Raw genomic sequence first — 22,974 nt, forward strand, 5'->3', positions numbered from 1 at the left:
TCTTATTTACTGGAATATTTAGGTCTGACATCAGCTGAACTTCACCTCACAGTCCAAAGTTTGTCCCAGTGTTCATTGACCCCGGCTGGCTGTTTGAACATCACACTGTTTGTCAGACTTCACCGTAGAGACGAAGACGACCACCGCAGCGACTGTTCAAGGAGCAAAGAGTCATCATGACAACCGAGTACCACGACGAGGTGGGGGACGACAGCAGCTCCTTCTGGAACAAAGGTCTGTGTTTGGGTTTAAGGGTCCACCAGACTCTCTGTAGTCCATGTTTCTGATCGATCCTCTCTGTCTGCCTGTCAGAGCCTCGGCCCGTCTATCTGTCAGGAACCTCCGGGGTCAGGCGATGGCTGTTCCCCGCTCTGACGGCCACAGTCTTCCTGATTGTCATCATAGCGCTGGGAGTCAGCAGTGAGTACGCAAACACACGCTTACAGCGCTGTGAAACAGGAGCTACCTTCTCCTGATAACTTACTTTTACACAACTGAAGTGAATACATAAAGTTGGGTTGATTGATGATTATCACACTTTCATGTTTCCGATCATCAGACTGATTTAAATATTAGACAAAGATAACCCGAGTAAATACAAAAGTACATTCTTAAATGATGATGTCATTATTGAGGGGGAAAAGCTGTCCAGACCTACCCGGCCCTCTGGGTACCAGGGTTACAGAGACATTTCTAAGGGTTTGGGATTCCAGTCAACCATGGTGAGAGCCATTACCCACAAATAGAAAACTTAGAGCCAGGTAGGCTAGAAAGTCTCAAAAAGCAAAAAATCATGGCACCATCTTCAGAAATTTAAGAACAGATGAGAAACAAAGTTACGGACATGTACCAGTCAGTAGATCACAGTGAGAGCCATTACCCACAAATGGAGAAAACTAAACAGCGGTGAACCTTCCCAGGAGTGGCCAGCCTACCAACATGACTCCAGGAGCACACAGATGACTCATCCAGGAGGTCCCAGGAGATCTGAAGATCCTCAATGGCAAGGAAGGAATGTTTTATTAACTTTGATGATAAAATGTTTAAAGGCAATAATGGAATATTTTACACGATATGATGATACAATGTTTAAAGGCAAGGATGGAATGTTTTACTCGATATGATGATACAGTGTTTAAAGGCAAGGATGGAATGTTTTACTCAATATGATGATACCAACTTTTCCAATAAATTGCTGACTAGGGTCAGTGAACAAAGATAAAGTTTGTTGTTAAAGACAAGAGTGATGAACCTTCTCAGGAGTGGTCGGCCTACCAACATGACTTCAAGAGAACATGGACGACTCATCCAAGAGGTCCCAGAAGAACCCAGAACCACATGTAAAGACCTGCAGGCCTCACTGGCTCAGTTAAGGTCAGAGTTCATGATTCAACCATCGGAAAGAGACTGGGCAACAATGGCATCATGGGAGAGTTCCAAGTCCAAAACCACTGCTGACAAAAACACAAAGGCTCGTCTCACATTTGACTAAAACATCCTGATGATCCCTGAGACTTCTGGGAAATAATCTGAGGACTGACCAGACTAAAGTCCTGGCAGGTGTGTGTCCCGTTCATCTGGAGAAAAAATAACTCAGCATTTCACCAACAGAACACCAGACCAACAGTCAGACATGGTGGTGGGAGTGTGATGGTCTAGACCAGGACCTGGACCAGTTGTCATAATTGATAGGGTTTAGAGGGCAATGAGTTTTTCCACAAAGGTCCAGTAAGGTTTGGACGGCTTTCTCAATTAAATGTTTGACTCTAAATTTTCATCATCCCAGGTTCTTCCTTTCAGAAATATTTGGGCTTTCATGCTTTTAATTTGAAAGAGGCTGCTGTGGCTCAGTAGGTCAGCCTCTAAACTGGAAGGTCAAAGGTTGACTGACTGAGGTCAGATTCAGATGTGTTGTCACCCTTTATGAGAATAAGTCTTCCTGTCCCTGGGTGTCTGTGCAGACACGAGGACATCAAACCGTCTGTGGTCGGTGGAGAACAGCGTCTCTAACCTCACTGAATCGCTGACGGCAGCACATCAGCTCAGTAAAGGTAACACACCTGTCCATGATCCCGCCGTCCTCAGACGCACTGGTTAGTGACATCATTCTGTCACTTTCTTCTCTCATTTCCAGACGCAGCTAAAGACGTTCACAGAATGAAGTTTGCCGTAGAAAGCAACAGGGACCAGCTGACCTCAGGTGAGTCTGACTGTCCCTCTGTGGACCTCCTTTACCATTACCATACATCTAGAACCAAACTTTCTGTTGGTCTGAACCTACACTGAACAGACCACCACAAGGGGTTTTTATTTAGCCCTGGTATTCAGTCAGCAGCCAAACCCAGAGAACGGACCCTGAGAGACCCAGAGAATGGACCCTGATAAACCAGAGAATGGACCCTGATAAACCAGAGAATGGACCCTGAAAAACCCAGAGAATGGACCCTGATAAACCCAGAGAATGGTCCCTGATAAACCCAGAGAATGGACCCTGATAAACCCAGAGAATGGACCCTGAGAGACCCAGAGAATGGACCCTGAGAGACCCAGAGAATGGACCCTGATAAACCCAGAGAATGGACCCTGAGAGACCCAGAGAATGGACCCTGAGAGACCCAGAGAATGGACCCTGATAAACCCAGAGAATGGACCCTGAGAGACCCAGAGAATGGACCCTGAGAGACCCAGAGAATGGACCCTGAGAGACCCAGAGAATGGACCCTGAGAGACCCAGAGAATGGACCCTGATAGACCCAGAGAATGGACCCTGATAAACCCAGATAAACCCAGATAATGGACCCTGATAAACCCAGAGAATGGACCCTGATAAACCCAGATAAACCCAGATAATGGACCCTGATAAACCAGAGAACGGACCCTGATAAACCCAGAGAATGGACCCTGATAAACCAGAGAATGGACCCTGAGAGACCCAGAGAATGGACCCTGATAAACCCAGAGAATGGACCCTGAGAGACCCAGAGAATGGACCCTGATAAACCCAGAGAATGGACCCTGATAAACCCAGATAAACCCAGATAATGGACCCTGATAAACCCAGAGAATGGACCCTGATAAACCCAGATAAACCCAGATAATGGACCCTGAGAGACCCAGAGAATGGACCCTGATAAACCCAGAGAATGGACCCTGAGAGACCCAGAGAATGGACCCTGAGAGACCCAGAGAATGGACCCTGATAAACCCAGAGAATGGACCCTGAGAGACCCAGAGAATGGACCCTGATAAACCCAGAGAATGGACCCTGATAAACCCAGAGAATGGACCCTGATAAACCCAGAGAGTGGACCCTGATAAACCAGAGAATGGACCCTGATAAACCAGAGAATGGACCCTGATAAACCAGATAATGGACCCTGATAAACCCAGAGAATGGACCCTGAGAGACCCAGAGAATGGACCCTGATAAACCCAGAGAATGGACCCTGATAAACCCAGAGAATGGACCCTGATAAACCAGAGAATGGACCCTGATAAACCCAGAGAATGGACCCTGAGAGACCCAGAGAATGGACCCTGATAAACCCAGAGAATGGACCCTGATAAACCCAGAGAATGGACCCTGATAAACCAGAGAATGGACCCTGATAAACCCAGAGAATGGACCCTGAGAGACCCAGAGAATGGACCCTGATAAACCCAGAGAATGGACCCTGATAAACCCAGAGAATGGACCCTGATAAACCAGAGAATGGACCCTGATAAACCCAGAGAATGGACCCTGATAAACCAGATAATGGACCCTGATAAACCCAGAGAATGGACCCTGAGAGACCCAGAGAATGGACCCTGATAAACCCAGAGAATGGACCCTGATAAACCCAGAGAGACTGGACCCTGATAAACCCAGAGAATGGACCCTGATAAACCAGAGAATGGACCCTGATAAACCCAGAGAATGGACCCAGATAAACCCAGACTGGATTCTACATCATGGATAGATAAAATCATGTTTGGTTGCTCTGATCATTGTGGTTTTCATTCAGGTTAAATATTAAATCTAGTTTTTACAGCTTAACTTTCTAATGGATCAGGACTTTAAGGCCCGTGTTAGTCTGGGTCCCAGAGAGCTCTCCCCTCTACCCCCCATAGGTGGTCCTGTATTAGCGTTCTATGTTCCTGTTCTCTCTCCTCAGTGTCGGACGCGTTGCGGCAGCTGTCCACGCTGGACTCCCTCAGAGACACGGTCGCTTCACTCAAGTGTTCCCTTGAACGCCTCATCAACAACAGTACGTGCTGACCGACGCTCAGACAGTCCTGTAAACGCCTCGCCGCCCCCGTCAGCTGACCGCTCTCCTTCTGTCTCTCTCAGGAACCACCAGCGCCGGGTGCTGCCCTCTCAACTGGGACACTTTCCAAACCAGCTGTTTTTATTTCAGTCCCAACAGTTTGGCCTGGCACAACGCCAGAGACTGGTGCAACGCTCACGAGTCCCACCTGGCGATTCTGCTGTCAGACGAGGAGTGGGTGAGAGCCCGTCTGTCGTCATCCGTCGATGACATCACGTCTATAACGCTTTCTTGGTTTAATAAAGGATCATCCATGTGTTTCTACCCTGTTTTGTTGCTTTGAGGCCTCACCTTTCTGTGGTTTCTCTGCCTCAGGACTTTGTGACCAGGAAGACCAGGGGCACCTTCTACTGGATCGGTCTGACGGATGAGAGGAGCGGGCGCTGGGAGTGGGTCAACCAGACGCCGTACGTCATGAACAGAAGGTGGGCAGGGATCAGCTGAGTTGATTTTGGTGGTCTCAGGTTAGTGACAGTGTGGCTGCGCTGGCGTGGGTTATAGCTGAAAGAAAACAAAAACAAGTAAAACCATCAGTGTGAGATCCTGATGGGATGATGGGCATGATGGGGATGATGGTGGCACTGGTAGCTTCTACCTTCATCTCCTGGGAGGAACACTGAAGCCCAGGCTCCCTCTCAGCGTCCCATCCTGACTAACCCACCATGACCTACAGCAGGGGTCATCCTGTACATCTGCACCAGGGCCAGATTTATTCTGGACAGAAACTCTGAGGGCCGGATTTTCAAATACACAAAAATTAAATCAACATTTTGGTCTGATTTAAATATTATTGTAGTAGAATTTGTTTTTTCAAAACACGGGACATTTTTAGTCATTACCAGTGAGAGCTATCCACATTTTAGCCACATTTGAACCCTTTTCAGACATTTTTTTCAACATTTAAATCAATGGTTGCCACTTTTCACCCATTTTGCTACTCTTAACCCCTTTTTGCAACTTTGCCAGGCTATGTCTGCTGTTTTTGTCACTTTTAACCCTTTCTTGCCTCTTTAACTTGTAATTTCAATTCTTAGCCAATTTTAAACCACTTTTCCAGCATGTTTTATCCTCTTTGTTCCACTTTTCTTCTATTTTTGACACCTTTTAATCAATTTTTGGCACTTTTAGCCACTTTTAACCCATTATTTCCATTCTTAACCCCTTTTAAACAACTTTTCCAGCATGTTTTAACCCCTTTGTTCCACTTTTTATTTTTAACACTTTGTAACCTTGTTTTATTACTTATTTGCATTATTTTTTCCACTTTTAACCCATTATTTCCATGGTTAACCCCTTTTAAACCACTTCTCCAGCATGTTTTATCCTCTTTGTTCCACTTTCCTTCTATTTTTGACACCTTTTAACCACTTTTCATTACTTTTTTTGCACTATTTTTTCCACTTTAAACCCATTTTTGCCACTTTTAACCCATTATTTCCATTCTTAACCCCTTGTAAACCACTTTTCCAGCATGTTTTATCTGCTTTGTTCTACTTTACTTCTATTTTTGACACTTTTCAACCTATTATTGATATTTTTACCCCTTGTTTTCACCAGTTTTTGTCCCTCTGTGCCGCTCCACAACCCATTTTCCCATTTATCACCCATTATTTTTGTAACACTTTCACTAGCCTTACCCCTTTTTTAAATAATAAATAATAAGTTTGACTGAAAAGTACATTTCTGTAAAAAACAGATCAAATGTGCGGTCATTCTAAAACTATTTCAGTATTAATTGATTGTGGGTGGATTTAACAGCTGCAGACATTTAGAGCCAAAGGATACTGTTAAAATCTTCTTTTCCTCCTTTTCTGAATCGTATGATCCTTCGGGGGCCGGACAGAAGGCTTTGGGCCACCAGTTGATGATCAGTGCTCTACGGTTTTGAACATTTCTATTTCCTGTTTTCAGGCGCTGGATGCCCGGTCAGCCTGACGCTTGGACTCACCACGGCCTCGGCCCCGGGGACGAAGACTGCGCCCACCTGCACCACGACGGACGCCTCAACGACCTGCACTGCACCACCAGGTTGCGCTTCGTCTGCCAGAGACACACCATGAGGACCTAAAGGAGCACACGGCCCTCAGACTCAGCACAGGCTGCTTCGATAAACTACCAACCTCTGCTGTTCACACTGAAATAAAGCTCTGATAATCTGATCTGGATTTAGAATCTCATTCAGACAGTGAGGATCTGCAGAAACCATGAAAACAAACATGAAACATGAGCAGATTTATTACAATAAAGCACAAATAAAAACATTTCTATCAAAATATACACGGAGAAAAACTCTAAAACACAGCAGAAACCCTCACTGAGGCTGCTGGGACATAAATACTGAATATATTTAGGGACGTTTCTGTCCACACAGGATTTAAAACGTAAACATGAAGCTTTTAAAACAGAGAGAACTACGGAGACCAGGAGGGGACATGAACCTGTTTACTAAATCCTGCATGCTTTAAAACATTAATCCCGTTCATGTCACCCTATGGCCTCCGTAGCAGAAGCAGGAAGTGCAAAAATAAAATCCTGACAACATAAACAACTCCTCTAACACCCATTCTGACCTCAGCACCGTTTAACCCTTTTTTTCTGCTCTGGTTTAAATAAAAACTCCAAATCTGGTTGTTTCCTCTCATCAGGACAATAAAAATGTCACGCTGTCCCATTAAACATAAATCTTTCATTTTTATACACAGAAAGTGTGAAGAATATTATTGTTATATTTAAAATGAACAAGCTTTAAGGCACAAAGTGATTAAGTTAAATATGAACTAAAGATCCACCAGTGAACCCTGGTAAAGATTCAAACAGAGGGTTCATCATGTAGGGACATTTAAACGTTTAAACACAAAACTCCCATCAGGGTAAAGTGCATTTCCATTCACACGGCCATGTTTAGGCTAGCTCTGCCGTGTCTGGGCCGTTTCCATGGTGACGGCGTTTCTGTGCCTGAACACCGACTCAGGAGTGAGGGGAAGGGGTCCAGACCAGGAACCAAAACCACGATTATGAAACATTAAATAAAGCCGAGTAAGCGGTCTGATAACAGGAAGGAGAGCTGGTCCTCCACGAAGACACTAACCAGCTAATGTAGCTAAGGCTGAAGCTAACAGAGCTATGTTAGCTATGATAGCTACAAAGGTAACTTAGCAAAAGCTGAAGCTAAAGAAATAGCATTGGCTTTCATAACAGTTTTAACTACATAGCTAACAGAGATAAGCTTAAGCTAACAAACCTATGTTAGCTACGTTAGCTATGTTAACTACAAAGGTAACTTAGCAAAGCTGAAGCATTGGCTTTCATAGTAATCTTAACAATGTAGCTAGTGTGGCTACATTAGCTTTAGCTAAAGCTAACGAAGCTAAGGATAATGCAAACAAAGCTATCTATGCTACATAAGAAACAAAGGTAAGAGCATCAGAGCTAACGTAACAAACACAAAAGCTAATGAGCCCACATTAGTTACAAGGGCTAAGTAGGTAACACAGCTTCAGAGCAAACAGAGCTAAAGAAGCTATGTTAGTTTTATTAGCTTCATAAGCTACGAAGATAATGTAGCTAAATAGCCTACTTAGCTTATGCTAATGTAGTTACATTGGCTTATAGAGTAACATTAACGATAAAAGGAGCATAGCTTCATTAGCTTTAGCCAAGCTTAAGAAGGCAAGGCTACAGCTAACAGAGCTAGCTAAAAGTAGTTATGCAAATGAAGGCTCAATTTAGCTTTGTTAGCTTGCAAAAGTCAACATAACTTTGTTTTCCTACGTAGAAATTTTGTGTACATAGCTAGTTTAGCTATATTGGCCTCATTAAAGCTAATGTAGCAAGGGAGAAAGCTAACAAAGCTACATTTGCTACAAAAAATAGGTAGAAACATCACTATGAAGTATGTATACTAAGCTCAAGCTAACAAAGCCACATCAGTTGGTAGCATAGCTACAGAGCTAATGTAGCCAAAGCTAATGATGCCACCTTAGCTTCATAAGCTACCTAGGTAATGTAGGTATGGACCTTATATAGCTAAAGCTAATAAAGCTACCTGTCATGGGCAGAAAGCTAACAAAGTTGTTTTAGCTACGTAAGACAGGGAGGTAACATCTCTACGGAGTAAGCATTACTAAGCAAAAGCTGACAAAGCTACATTAGTTCCATAAGTTACCTTGCTAATGTAGCTACGGAGTTTATGTAGCTTAAGCAACTGAAGCTACCTTGGCTTCATCAGCTACCTAGGTAATGTAGCTGCAGAGCTAATGTAGCTAAATCTAATGACACTACCTTACATCCGTAAGCTTCCTAGGTAATGTAGCTACAGAGCTTATGTAGGAAAAGCTAATGAAACTACCTTAGCTCCATGAGCTACCTAGGTAATATAGGTACAGAGCTTATGTAGCTAAAGCTAATAAAGCTACCTTAGCTATGTAAGTTATCAAAGTAATAGAGGTATGGAGCTAATGAAGCTACCTTAGCTCCATGAGCTACCTAGGTAATATAGGTACAGAGCTTATGTAGCTAAAGCTAATAAAGCTACCTTAGCTATGTAAGTTATCAAAGTAATAGAGGTATGGAGCTAATGAAGCTACCTTGGGTCTGTAAGCTACCTAGGTAACATAGCTACAAAGCTAGTATTGCTAAAGCCTTTGAAGCTACATTAGCTACATTTACTTGTGCTAATGGGAAATCGATCCCCCTTTCAGTGAATCTCTTCCGTGTAAACGTGGTCTTTCCCATCATGCATCTGGGCTCCCTCAGCCTGTGAGGTGGAAGGCTCGGCTCAGGATCAGTTCAGTTTTAGTACTGCCAAGATGACACGCCTCCAGGACACACACCAGCCTCTGATTGGCCAGCTGTCCGGCCATGGCAATGAGGTCAGCTAGGAGAGAAAGACACGATCTTACAGAGCGGCTCTGGTTTCATAACTCTGACCAACATGGCGTCCTCTCTCCTCCACCAAGGATCTTTCTGGAATCCCCCCACAGGGGGCCAGGATGGCGGTGAGAGGAGGCCTCTGGTTAGCTCAGTTAGACCGGACTGACCTGGTGACGGCGGCGGTGAGTGCGAGGAGAAGGCTCCGTGTGACAGGATGGAGTTCCAGGTGTTGGAGTGACGGTGGAGGGGAGGAGAGAGAGGGGAGGAGGAGGAGTGAGGGAGGAAGATGGCGTCTACCAGCACGCCGTCAGACAGAGCTGCAGAGAGAGATCTCTGTTTTAACCATAGCCCTTATTGGGAAGTGGGCGGGGCCAAGGTGCCATTCTGTTCACTCACCTTTCAGTCTCAGAGTGTAGTAATCTCTAACAGCGAGCTCAAACCCCGCTGCAGCTGTCGCCTCGCCGCCCAGCGCCACCACAGCCGCCTGCTCCTCCTTACGGGCATGGTCAAAACGCATCGGCAGCGTCTCCTCGGAAACCTGTGGGAATGTGGGGAGTAGGGGGGCGGTGGTGTAGGAGGAGGCGTCCTCATCTTCCTCCTCTTCCTCGCCTTCATCAGCATTCGTGTTCTCCAGGAACTCCATGGAGGCTTCAAACAGGATCACTGAGCACAGACATGGAGGAACCCACAAACAGAGGTTCATCTCAACGCTTCAACAAACCGAGACACTGGACTAGGATGAACCTGGTTTATCCATAATCTCTGCCATAGGCACTACATTACCCACAATTCTAGAGTGTCACACTAAGCTAATGCTTCTCTGAAATAGAAAACTAAATATCAGTCATAAAGGAATGAAATCTAACGGTTCAACAGTCTTACCCGTCTTATGGTTGGGTTCAGGTTGAAGAGTGACCCACGGATGTCTGAGAGGAGAGGAGGAACAGTTCTATTAAAGTTTAACAAAAGTTATAAAACAGAACATTTTCAATACTTCCTGTCATCATAACAAACTCACTGTGACAAAAAGAGGTCTAAACTGCTGCTGATCTGAGTGGCTCCCTGGATGTTTAAAACATAAATATATCCCATTAAAGGGCCCTAAAAAACCCAGACAGTGGACCCTGATAAACCCAGAGAATGGACCCTGATAAACCAGAGAATGGACCCTGATAAACCCAGAGAACAGACCCTGATAAACCCAGACAGTGGACCCTGATAAACCAGAGAATGGACCCTGATAAACCCAGACAGTGGACCCTGATAAACCCAGATAATGGACCCTGATAAACCAGAGAACGGACCCTGATAAACCCAGAGAATGGACCCTGATAAACCCAGACAGTGGACCCTGATAAACCCAGACAATGGACCCTGAAAACCAGAGAACGGACCCTGATAAACCCAGAGAACGGACCCTGAAAAACCCAGAGAACGGACCCTGATAAACCCAGAGAACGGACCCTGATAAACCCAGAGAACGGACCCTGATAAACCCAGACAGTGGACCCTGATAAACCAGAGAACGGACCCTGATAAACCCAGAGAACGGACCCTGAAAAACCCAGAGAACGGACCCTGATAAACCCAGACAATGGACCCTGATAAACCAGAGAACGGACCCTGATAAACCCAGAGAACGGACCCTGAAAAACCCAGAGAACGGACCCTGATAAACCCAGAGAACGGACCCTGAAAAACCCAGAGAACGGACCCTGATAAACCCAGAGAACGGACCCTGATAAACCCAGAGAACTGACCCTGATAAACCCAGAGAACTGACCCTGATAAACCCAGAGAAAGGACCCTGATAAACCCAGAGAACGGACCCTGATAAACCCAGAGAACGGACCCTGATAAACCCAGAGAACGGACCCTGATAAACCCAGAGAACGGACCCTGATAAACCCAGAGAATGGACCCTGATAAACCCAGACAGTGGACCCTGATAAACCCAGACAATGGACCCTGATAAACCAGAGAACGGACCCTGATAAACCCAGAGAACGGACCCTGAAAAACCCAGAGAACGGACCCTGATAAACCCAGAGAACGGACCCTGATAAACCCAGAGAACTGACCCTGATAAACCCAGAGAACTGACCCTGATAAACCCAGAGAAAGGACCCTGATAAACCCAGAGAACGGACCCTGATAAACCCAGAGAACGGACCCTGATAAACCCAGAGAACGGACCCTGATAAACCCAGACAATGGACCCTGATAAACCCAGAGAATGGACCCTGATAAACCCAGACAGTGGACCCTGATAAACCCAGACAAAGGACCCTGATAAACCCAGAGAACGGACCCTGAAAAACCAAGAGAACGGACCCTGATAAACCCAGAGAACGGACCCTGATAAACCCAGAGAACGGACCCTGATAAACCCAGAGAACGGACCCTGATAAACCCAGAGAACTGACCCTGATAAACCCAGAGAAAGGACCCTGATAAACCCAGAGAAAGGACCCTGATAAACCCAGAGAACGGACCCTGATAAACCCAGAGAACGGACCCTGATAAACCCAGAGAACGGACCCTGATAAACCCAGAGAACGGACCCTGATAAACCCAGAGAACTGACCCTGATAAACCCAGAGAAAGGACCCTGATAAACCCAGAGAACGGACCCTGATAAACCCAGAGAACGGACCCTGATAAACCCAGAGACGCCATATTTGCAACTTTTTTTTGCTACTTGTAACACTTTTTACTAATTTACGACATTTCAAACCATTTTTAGCCACTTTTTAACTGATTTTCACCATCTTGTAACATTTTTTTGGCACTTTTTTCTACGTTTTCTGGACATTTTTGCAACTTTTTGCCAATTTTTTTTGTTCTACCCACTTTTGTCCCTCTAAACATTTTCTTCATCACTCTTTAACCCCTTCATGGTTAAGGGGGGGTCTCATGTCATGTGTCTGTGGGCTGCTAGTGGAACTTCCCTCTAGATTAATGAAGTTCTGTACAAATGTGCAGTAAATGTAAAGGATAAATCAAACACTGACCTTTTCTTCGGAGTGTCCGTCTGCAGCAGCTGCTTCCTCTTCCTCCACTTCCTGCTCAAACAAACACCATTACCCAGAGTCCACCTGTCTAATAATAAAACTACGTTTCTATGAGGCTCACCTGGATCGGGCCTCTTGAAGGCGGGGTGTCAGCGGGGTGACGGATGACGAGGGAGACGTTGGAGAGAAGGAGGAAGAGGAGGAGAGAGGACGTCCGAAGGAGAGAGGAGTGGAGAGGAGAGGAAGGAGAGGGGAGGAAGAGGAGGAGACGGAGGAGGGGGAGGCAGACGGGTGAGGGGACGGCCTGGAGGGACGCGGGGAGGAGGGGGGGAGAGACGAAGCTCTGTCGGTCCAGAACAAACAGCGGTCCTCCTGAGAGAGACAAGACCGCGTCAGAGTCAGACCGTAGACCCACGGAGGCGCTGTGGACAAACGACCGGGACCTGGACTCACCTCTCCTCTACGGCAGTGGGTAACCATGGCAACAGCTGCCTGGATACAGAAGGTTCGACGCTCCCGGTAACAGAGCCGCTCCACTTCCCTTTGTAGCTCCGCCCCTCGCAGGAAACCCGGCTCACCTGTGCGTGAAAAACAAACAAGCAGCCTCAGTGTCAGAAAACAGATTCATAAAACCTGAAGCTGAACGTGTGAACAGACACAGCGTTACTAAAGATGTTTGTTTATAAAGGTCTGGACCAGACCGCCGGGTCCTGGGCTGGATCAGACTCTTGAAAGCCCCGGACTAGCAGCTACACCGCGGTCCAGCAGGAGGCGGTCTACGGGATAAGACTTTAAAAATTAAACTCTCGTCATAATAACAACAGAAAACCTCTGACCTCTTCTGTGCTTCATGTACGTTTCCAAGGAGACAGGAGGGGGCGGGTACATCAAACATCCTCCAATCAGAGCCCTGTCCAGCACCTGTCCGTCATCCTGGGTCTTCAGCCACTGGAGGAACTGTCGAACTGGGCGGAGCTTACGGTAAGTCATCTCTGAATGGTGGCCGAGTCCTGTGAGGCGACCAATGAGGAGAGAGATGAGATCTGGTTTAAAGCTGTCTAGAGTGTAGCCACCCCTGACCTTTGACCCCTGCTCACACAGATGTAGACACGCCTCACCTGTGCAGTACACCTGTGTGTATGTGGTGTTGGTCAGGTAGAGGGCGCTCTCTGAGCGGTCTGCAGCTCTGACCACCTTCACTCTGCTACAAACGACCACGGACACTGAGGACAGAACATCCTAGCTCACTCATCTGGTCTGAAATAAAAACGCCTCAGGCCGAGGTCAGACGCCACGCTGCAACTACGATTAAAGCCTGCCAGGCAGTCTGAGGGTTAAAGGTCTGCCAGCCCCGGGAATCTATGGTTCTATCCCATTTAGTCACGGGACGCCAAACAACAGGAAGTGGTTTGTTCTGTTGGGTTAGTGATGTTGACCAATGACAGCACAGAGCGTTTGGACAGATATAAATCAGCAAATACAGCATGATTAAGTACAGTCTTATCTCTAAGCCCCGCCCACTTTATTCCAACGCTATCATATTGATCAAAATGATTGGTCAGGTTAGTCACGTCATGAATGTATGGCCCTGTGGTCGTCTCCTCCGACACGTCGACCATCACAACAAACAAAACCATCATGGCGTCTGACCTCGGCGTCACGCTGAGCTGCCATGTTTTATTTTCATGTCTGAGAGTGCGTTTTTGCATCTCACGTGGATGGAGCTTCCTGTGCGATACCGGTTGAGACGTTGAAAAAAGTTTCACCATGATTGGCCGATCGCTTGCCCCATCCTCCAATCGTAGCCAGCGATACTCCAGAAGCTCCGCCTGTAAGCCATCTACCAATCAAAGAAGAAAAATGACTTCTGTGTTTTTGATTTGAACATTAAAGAAGAACCAGTGATATCCAGAGTGATTCTGGTCACCATGGCAACCCTCACCCCTGCTTCTGATTCGCTCTGATCGTCCTGAGAATGTCAGCAGGCCGATGACATCACACACATCGCCATGAGGTCGGTCAGCGAGCTCCTGACTGGTAGAGAGAGGTGGGCGGAGTCAGAATCATAACAAACACAGAGTTTGATTTATAGAGTAACTAAAGCCAGAGTTTGATTTATAGAGTAACTAAAGCCAGAGTTTGATTTATAGAGTAACTAAAGCCAGAGTTTGATTTATAGAGTAACTAAAGCCAGAGTTTGATTTATAGAGTAACTAAAGCCAGGGTTTGATTTATAGAGTAACTAAAGCCAGAGTTTGATTTATAGAGTAACTAAAGCCAGAGTTTGATTTATAGAGTAACTAAAGCCAGAGTTTGATTTATAGAGTAACTAAAGCCAGAGTTTGATTTATAGAGTAACTAAAGCCAGAGTTTGATTTATAGAGTAACTAAAGCCAGGGTTTGGTTTATAGAGTAACTAAAGCTAGAGTTTGGTTTATAGAGTAACTAAAGCCAGAGTTTGATTTATAGAGTAACTAAAGCCAGAGTTTGATTTATAGAGTAACTAAAGCCAGAGTTTGATTTATAGAGTAACTAAAGCCAGAGTTTGATTTATAGAGTAACTAAAGCCAGAGTTTGATTTATAGAGTAACTAAAGTCAGAGTTTGATTTATAGAGTAACTAAAGCCAGAGTTTGATTTATAGAGTAACTAAAGCCAGAGTTTGATTTATAGAGTAACTAAAGTCAGAGTTTGATTTATAGAGTAACTAAAGCCAGAGTTTGATTTATAGAGTAACTAAAGCCAGAGTTTGATTTATAGAGTAACTAAAGCCAGAGTTTGATTTATAGAGTAACTAAAGCTAGAGTTTGATTTATAGAGTAACTAAAGCCAGAGTTTGATTTATAGAGTAACTAAAGCCAGAGTTTGATTTATAGAGTAACTAAAGCCAGAGTTTGATTTATAGAGTAACTAAAGCCAGAGTTTGATTTATAGAGTAACTAAAGCCAGAGTTTGATTTATAGAGTAACTAAAGCCAGAGTTTGATTTATAGAGTAACTAAAGCCAGAGTTTGATTTATAGAGTAACTAAAGCCAGAGTTTGATTTATAGAGTAACTAAAGTCAGAGTTTGATTTATAGAGTAACTAAAGCCAGAGTTTGATTTATAGAGTAACTAAAGCCAGAGTTTGATTTATAGAGTAACTAAAGTCAGAGTTTGATTTATAGAGTAACTAAAGCCAGAGTTTGATTTATAGAGTAACTAAAACCAGAGTTTGATTTATAGAGTAACTAAAGCCAGAGTTTGATTTATAGAGTAACTAAAGCCAGAGTTTGATTTATAGAGTAACTAAAGCCAGAGTTTGATTTATAGAGTAACTAAAGCCAGAGTTTGATTTATAGAATAACTAAAGCCAGAGTTTGATTTATAGAGTAACTAAAGCCAGAGTTTGATTTATAGAGTAACTAAAGCCAGAGTTTGATTTATAGAGTAACTAAAGCCAGAGTTTGATTTATAGAGTAACTAAAGCCAGAGTTTGATTTATAGAGTAACTAAAGTCAGAGTTTGATTTATAGAGTAACTAAAGCCAGAGTTTGATTTATAGAGTAACTAAAGCCAGAGTTTGATTTATAGAGTAACTAAAGCCAGAGTTTGATTTATAGAGTAACTAAAGCCAGAGTTTGATTTCAAGAGTAACTAAAGCCAGAGTTTGATTTATAGAGTAACTAAAGCCAGAGTTTGATTTATAGAGTAACTAAAGCCAGAGTTTGATTATAGAGTAACTAAAGCCAGAGATTGATTATAGAGTAACTAAAGCCAGAGATTGATTTCAAGAGTAACTAAAGCCAGAGTTTGATTTATAGAGTAACTAAAGCCAGAGTTTGATTTATAGAGTAACTAAAGTCAGAGTTTGATTTCTAGAGTAACTAAAGCCAGAGTTTGATTTATAGAGTAACTAAAGCCAGATTTTGATTATAGAGTAACTAAAGCCAGAGTTTGATTTATAGAGTAACTAAAGCCAGAGTTTGATTTTCGATTAACTAAAGCCAGAGTTTGATTTATAGAGTAACTAAAGCCAGAGTCTGATTTATAGAGTAACAAAAGCCAGAGTTTGATTTTTAGAGTAACTAAAGCCAGAGTTTGATTTATAGACTAACTAAAGCCAGAGTTTGATTTCTAGACTAACTAAAGCCAGAGTTTGATTTATAGAGTAACTAAAGCCAGAGTTTGATTTATAGAGTAACTAAAGCCAGAGTTTGATTTATAGAGTAACTAAAGCCAGAGTTTGATTTATAGAGTAACTAAAGCCAGAGTTTGATTTCAGGAGGAACTAAAGTCAGAGTTTGATTTCTAGAATGACTAAAGCCAGAGTTTGATTATAGAGTAACTAAAGCCAGAGATTGATTTATAGAGTAACTAAAGTCAGAGTTTGATTTATAGAGTAACTAAAGCCAGAGTTTGATTTATAGAGTAACTAAAGCCAGAGTTTGATTTATAGAGTAACTAAAGCCAGAGTTTGATTTATAGAGTAACTAAAGCCAGAGTTTGATTTATAGAGTAACTAAAGCCAGAGTTTGATTTATAGAGTAACTAAAGCCAGAGTTTGATTTATAGAGTAACTAAAGCCAGAGTTTGATTTCTAGAGTAACTAAAGCCAGAGTTTGATTTATAGAGTAACTAAAGCCAGAGTTTGATTTATAGAGTAAATAAAACCAGAGTTTGATTTATCGAGTAACTAAAGCCAGAGTTTGATTTATCGAGTAACTAAAGCCAGAGTTTTATTTTTCGAGTAACTATAGCCTGAGTTTGATTTATAGAGTAACTAAAGCCAGGATTTTGGTTTATAGAGTAACTAAAGCCAGGATTTTGGTTTATAGAGTAACTAAAGCCCGAGTTTGGTTTATAGAGTCACTAAAGCCAGAGTTTGATTTATCGAGTAACTAAAGCCAGAGTTTGGTTTATAGAGTAACTAAAGCCAGAGTTTGGTTTATAGAGTCACTAAAGCCAGAGTTTGATTTATTGAGTAACTAAAGCCAGGGTTTGATTTATAGAGTAACTAAAGCCAGGGTTTGATTCATAGAGCAACAAAAGCCAGAGTTTGATTTATAGAGTAACTAAAGCCAGAGTTTGATTTATAGAGTAACTAAAGCCAGAGTTTGATTTATAGAGTAACTAAAGCCAGAGTTTGATTTATAGAGTAACTAAAGCCAGAGTTTGATTTATAGAGTAACTAAAGCCAGAGTTTGATTTATAGAGTAACTAAAGCCAGAGTTTGATTTATAGAGTAACTAAAGCCAGAGTTTGATTTATAGAGTAACTAAAGCCAGAGTTTGATTTATAGACTAACTAAAGCCAGAGTTTGATTTATAGAGTAACTAAAGCCAGAGTTTGATTTATAGAGTAACTAAAGCCAGAGTTTGATTTATAGAGTAACTAAAGCCAGAGTTTGATTTATAGAGTAACTAAAGCCAGAGTTTGATTTATAGAGTAACTAAAGCCAGAGTTTGATTTATAGAGTAACTAAAGCCAGAGTTTGATTTATAGAGTAACTAAAGCCAGAGTTTGATTTATAGAGTAACTAAAGCCAGAGTTTGATTTATAGAGTAACTAAAGCCAGAGTTTGATTTATAGACTAACTAAAGCCAGAGTTTGATTTATAGAGTAACTAAAGCCAGAGTTTGATTTATAGAGTAACTAAAGCTAGAGTTTGATTTATAGAGTAACTAAAGCCAGAGTTTGATTTCTAGAGTAACTAAAGCCAGAGTTTGATTTATAGAGTAACTAAAGCCAGAGTTTGATTTATAGAGTAACTAAAGCTAGAGTTTGATTTATAGAGTAACTAAAGCCAGAGTTTGATTTATAGAGTAACTAAAGCCAGAGTTTGATTTATAGAGTAACTAAAGTCAGAGTTTGATTTATAGAGTAACTAAAGCCAGAGTTTGATTTATAGAGTAACTAAAGCCAGAGTTTGATTTATAGAGTAACTAAAGCCAGAGTTTGATTTATAGACTAACTAAAGCCAGAGTTTGTTTCTGAGGTTTAACCACACTTGAATATAAAAAATGCCTTTGATGACATCACATGCCTTTAATGTCTTTATGATGTCATAAACGCTGGGAGGGAGGGGGGATTAGACACGCCCACTCCTCCTTCCTACTGTCCCCTATCAGCCACATGTTTCTGCTGCTTTTTGGACTGATTATATCCATACTGTCAGAACCATTCAGGGTAGATTTACCAAGAGCTAACTGAGGGAGAATCCAGGACAGACGAGCATTTCATTTCATTACATTACATTACATTACATTACATTGTATTACATTACATTACATTACATTACACTGTATTACATTACATTACATTACATTACATTGTATTACATTACATTACATTAAAACCATTTTTTAAACAAAGAGAAGCTGTGTATTAGAGGGGAAAACTTCAAACTCTTGATGAATAACCACATTGTTTTGCTGCCTGTAAACATGCTACGTGTGTTTGTGTCTGTTCGTGTGCGTACCTGTTGATAAAGTTGTATGTAGGCACAGGTGGAACATATTCAGGTGACACTGAGGATTCTGGGAGAATATTGATGCGAGCGGCAGGATTTCTGCTGTTCACGCTGATTTCTGAGAAGAAGTATGCGACAGAGTGATGCATGTGTTCTCATAGAACCATCTTTGGTCTGTCCATTAGAGGACGGAGGATTCTCTCGCCCTTTTAAAATCGACCATGTGGCGATGACCCTGTGACATCACGCTCAAGGTGTGAGGCTCAAACATGGAAAATGATCCTCTTTTGTAGAGATTTATATCTTTTAAAAATCATAGTTGATAATCAGTACAAAGCTAACATTAGCATTAAGCTACGTCCTAGCTATTTGATAATGACAGATACAGTTTAATGTTAAAGATACACATGAGAGTCTGTTAACATCATTTCTAATAGTTTAAATAAAATCAGGTCAGCGATGCTCTCTGCCATGAGACGGCGAGAGAAGGCTGTCTGTGCGTACCTATCTCATCGGGCTCCGCCTGGTAGTGCTGCTTTACCCGGAAATACGCCAGACTGATGATGTCACCAGGCTTCAGACAGCGATACCATGTGACACAAATGCTGTTCCACATCACCACATACACACTTCCTGTTCGGTCACACACCTCCAAGACTGCCTGGATAGAGAGAGAGAGAGGGAGGGAGGGCGAGATTGAGAATGTGGCATTCCTCAAGGTTCTATCTTTAGTCCTCTGTAATTCCATCTACAGGAAGAGACCGGGGATCAGGGACCACCAGGTCTGTATCAGGGACCACCAGGCCTGTATCAGGGACCACCAGGTCTGTATCAGGGACCACCAGGTCTGTATCAGGGACCACCAGGCCTGTATCAGGGACCACCAGGTGTGTATCAGGGACCACCAGGTCTGTTTTAGGGACCACCAGGCCTGTATCAGGGACCACCAGGTCTGTATCAGGGACCACCAGGCCTGTATCAGGGACCACCAGGTCTGTATCAGGGACCACCAGGTCTGTATCAGGGACCACCAGGCCTGTATCAGGGACCAACAGGTCTGTATCAGGGACCAACAGGTGTGTATCAGGGACCAACAGGTCTGTATCCGGGACAGAACGATGGTTTTAAGTAGAAGCAGACTGGGTGTGGAGCGGTCAGGATCAGGCATAGCGCCTAACAAGAAAACGCCCTAAACATAACATGAAACAGTGGTGGGCGGGTTCACTGACCTTATATGGACAGTCACAGTTCCTGTCTGGTTTCCCATAATACATCAGGTGTGACTTGTTGAGGATGCGCTCATAGTTGATTTCAGTCCGCAGACCGCACAGGTAGGCGTCTCTCAGCTCCAGCTATTTGATACGGCAGATACAGTTTAATGTTAAAGATACTGTAACTAAAACAATCATCGAACATTTTAAAGACACACGGTGACTTTAGTTAAAAAAAAACATAAATCTCAGCCCTCATCGGGCTCCGCCTGGTAGTGCTGCTTTACAGTCTACTGATGATGTCACAGGATCCAGGACCAGTACCTTGGTCCTCTTCCTCATCCCACTCATACACACTTCCTGCTTCTCACACACCTCCCCACTGCCTGGATAGAGGTTCCACAGGGAGGCAGATTGAGAATGTGGCATTCCTGAGGGGAAGGATCTTTAGAACCTGTGGAATTCCATCTACAGGAAGAGACCAATCAGTGATCACATCAGGTCTGTATCAGCCACTCAGTCCAACTCAGGGACCACCAGGTCTGCCCAACCAACCACCAGGTAACTGTATCAGGGACCACCAGGCCAACTGTATCAAACCACCAGGTGTGTATCAGGGACCACCACACAATCAAACAACCAACCAACCACACAATATCAGGGAACCAACCAAACAATCAAACAACCAACCAACCACACAATCAAACAACCAACCAAACACACAATCAAACAACCAACCAGGCCTGTATCCAAACCAACCAATCTGTATCAACCAACAGGTGTGTATCCAACCAACAGGTCTGTATCCACAACACAATAGAAACAACCAACGGTCAGGATCAGGCATAGCGCCCAAACAACCAACCAAACATAACATGAAACAGTGGTGGGCGGGTTCACTGACCTTATATGGACAGTCACAGTTCCTGTCTGGTTTCCCATAATACATCAGGTGTGACTTGTTGAGGATGCGTACGATCAGCTGTTGTTTCACGGTTCCCCTCCGCAGACCGCACAGGTAGGCGTCTCTCAGCTCCGTCACCGTTACGGACGGCCGCTGTTCTGTCGATACAAACGGTTTCTCTGTAACTAAAACAATCATCGAACATTTTAAAGACACACGGTGACTTTAGTTAAAAAAAAACATAAATCTCAACCAACCAACCAAAACAGATATGGTCCAGTCAACCAATCACATGGATCCAACCAACCTTGGTCCTCTTCCTCATCCACTCAACCAACGTCAACCAACAAACTCTCCACTCCTCCCACAACGTTGTTCCAACCAACAACCAACTCCTATTGGCCCTGAAAAACCAAACCTGTGGAATTTAACAATCAAGACAACCAATCAGTGATCACATCAGCGAGGTCAGCCCCCTACTCAGTCCAACTCCTACGAAAACAACTGCCCAACCAATCAAACAACGAACTGACCAAACATTCAAGCAAACCATTAATACATCAGCCAACTGATCATCTAAACAAACCTGGAAGCAAAACAAAACATCCAGGCAACCAACCAACCACACAATCAAACAACCAACCAACCACACAATCAAACAACCAACCAACCACACAATCAAACAACCAACCAACCACACAATCAAACAACCAACCAAACACACAATCAAACAACCAACCAACCACACAATCAAACAACCAACCAACCACACAATCAAACAACCAACCAACCACACAATCAAACAAACAACCAACCAACCAACCAACCAACCAACCAACCACACAATCAAACAACCAACCAACCACACAATCAAACAACCAACCACACAATCAAACAACCAACCAACCACACAATCAAACAACCAACCAACCAACCAACCAACCAACCACACAATCAAACAACCAACCACACAATCAAACAACCAACCAACCACACAATCAAACAACCAACCAACCACACAATCAAACAAACAACCAACCAACCAACCAACCAACCAACCACACAATCAAACAACCAACCAAACACTCAATCAAACAAACAACCAACCAACCAACCAACCAACCAACCAACCATCCACACAATCAAACAACCAACCACACAATCTAACAATCAACCAACCACACAATCAATCATCCAACCAACCAACCAACCAACCACACAATCAAACAACCAACCAACCACACAATCAAACAACCAACCAACCACACAATCAAACAACCAACCAACCAACCAACCAACCACACAATCAAACAATCAACCAACCAAACATGCAATCAAACAACCAACCAACCACACAATCAAACAACCAACCAACCACACAATCAATCAAACAACCAACCAACCAACCAACCAACCAACCACACAATCAAACAACCAACCAACCAACCAACCAACCAACCAACCAACCAACCATCCACACAACCAACCAACCAACCACACAATCTAACAATCAACCAACCACACAATCAATCAACCAACCAACCAACCAACCACACAATCAACCAACCAACCACACAATCAAACAACCAACCACACAACCAACCAACCAACCACACAATCAAACAACCAACCAAACACACAATCAAACAAACAACCACACAATCAAACAAACAACCAACCAACCAACCAACCAACCAAGCACACAATCAAACAACCAACCAAACACTCAATCAAACAAACAACCAACCAACCAACCAACCAACCAACCATCCACACAATCAAACAACCAACCACACAATCTAACAATCAACCAACCGCACAATCAATCATCCAACCAACCAACCAACCAACCACACAATCAAACAACCAACCAACCACACAATCAAACAACCAACCAACCACACAATCAAACAACCAACCAACCAAACAACCAACCAACCACACAATCAAACAATCAACCAACCAACCAACCAACCAACCACACAATCAATCAACCAACCAACCACACAATCAAACAATCAACCAACCAAACATGCAATCAAACAACCAACCAAACACTCAATCAAACAAACAACCAACCAACCAACCAACCAACCAACCACACAATCAAACAAACAACCAACCAACCAACCAACCACACAGTCAACAATCAACCAACCACACAATCAAACAACCAACCAACCACACAATCAAACAACCAACCAACCAACCAAC

General features: G+C 43.4%; 2 protein-coding genes across 2 annotated transcripts; one reads left to right on the forward strand and one right to left on the reverse strand.

The window, feature by feature from the left end:
• The first annotated feature begins 75 nt into the window (after positions 1–75).
• LOC121504495 (C-type lectin domain family 10 member A-like) lies at positions 76–6,469 on the forward strand. The gene is given in 9 exon segments (XM_041779304.1): positions 76–234; positions 313–420; positions 1,962–2,051; positions 2,135–2,200; positions 4,158–4,250; positions 4,334–4,488; positions 4,626–4,735; positions 6,222–6,333; positions 6,335–6,469. Coding segments are annotated over 9 exon segments (828 nt in total). The 5' UTR covers positions 76–176; the 3' UTR covers positions 6,371–6,469.
• Positions 6,470–6,527: 58 nt separating this feature from the next.
• Positions 6,528–21,081, reverse strand: si:ch73-71d17.2 (RPA-related protein RADX). The gene is made up of 15 exons (XM_041779299.1): positions 21,068–21,081; positions 20,761–20,945; positions 19,150–19,306; positions 18,655–18,763; positions 14,139–14,230; positions 13,911–14,036; positions 13,315–13,419; positions 13,033–13,206; positions 12,650–12,774; positions 12,318–12,568; positions 12,197–12,247; positions 10,065–10,108; positions 9,579–9,845; positions 9,350–9,499; positions 6,528–9,186 (listed from the first exon to the last, which is right to left on the reverse strand). The coding sequence occupies exons 2-15, from the start codon at positions 20,803–20,805 to the stop codon at positions 9,062–9,064; spliced, it is 1,821 nt and encodes a 606-aa protein (XP_041635233.1). The 5' UTR covers positions 20,806–20,945; positions 21,068–21,081; the 3' UTR covers positions 6,528–9,061.
• Between the last annotated feature and the right edge of the window lie 1,893 nt (positions 21,082–22,974).

The sequence above is a fragment of the Cheilinus undulatus genome, linkage group 22 (assembly GCF_018320785.1).
Source record: "Cheilinus undulatus linkage group 22, ASM1832078v1, whole genome shotgun sequence".
NCBI classification, from domain to species: domain Eukaryota; kingdom Metazoa; phylum Chordata; class Actinopteri; order Labriformes; family Labridae; genus Cheilinus; species Cheilinus undulatus.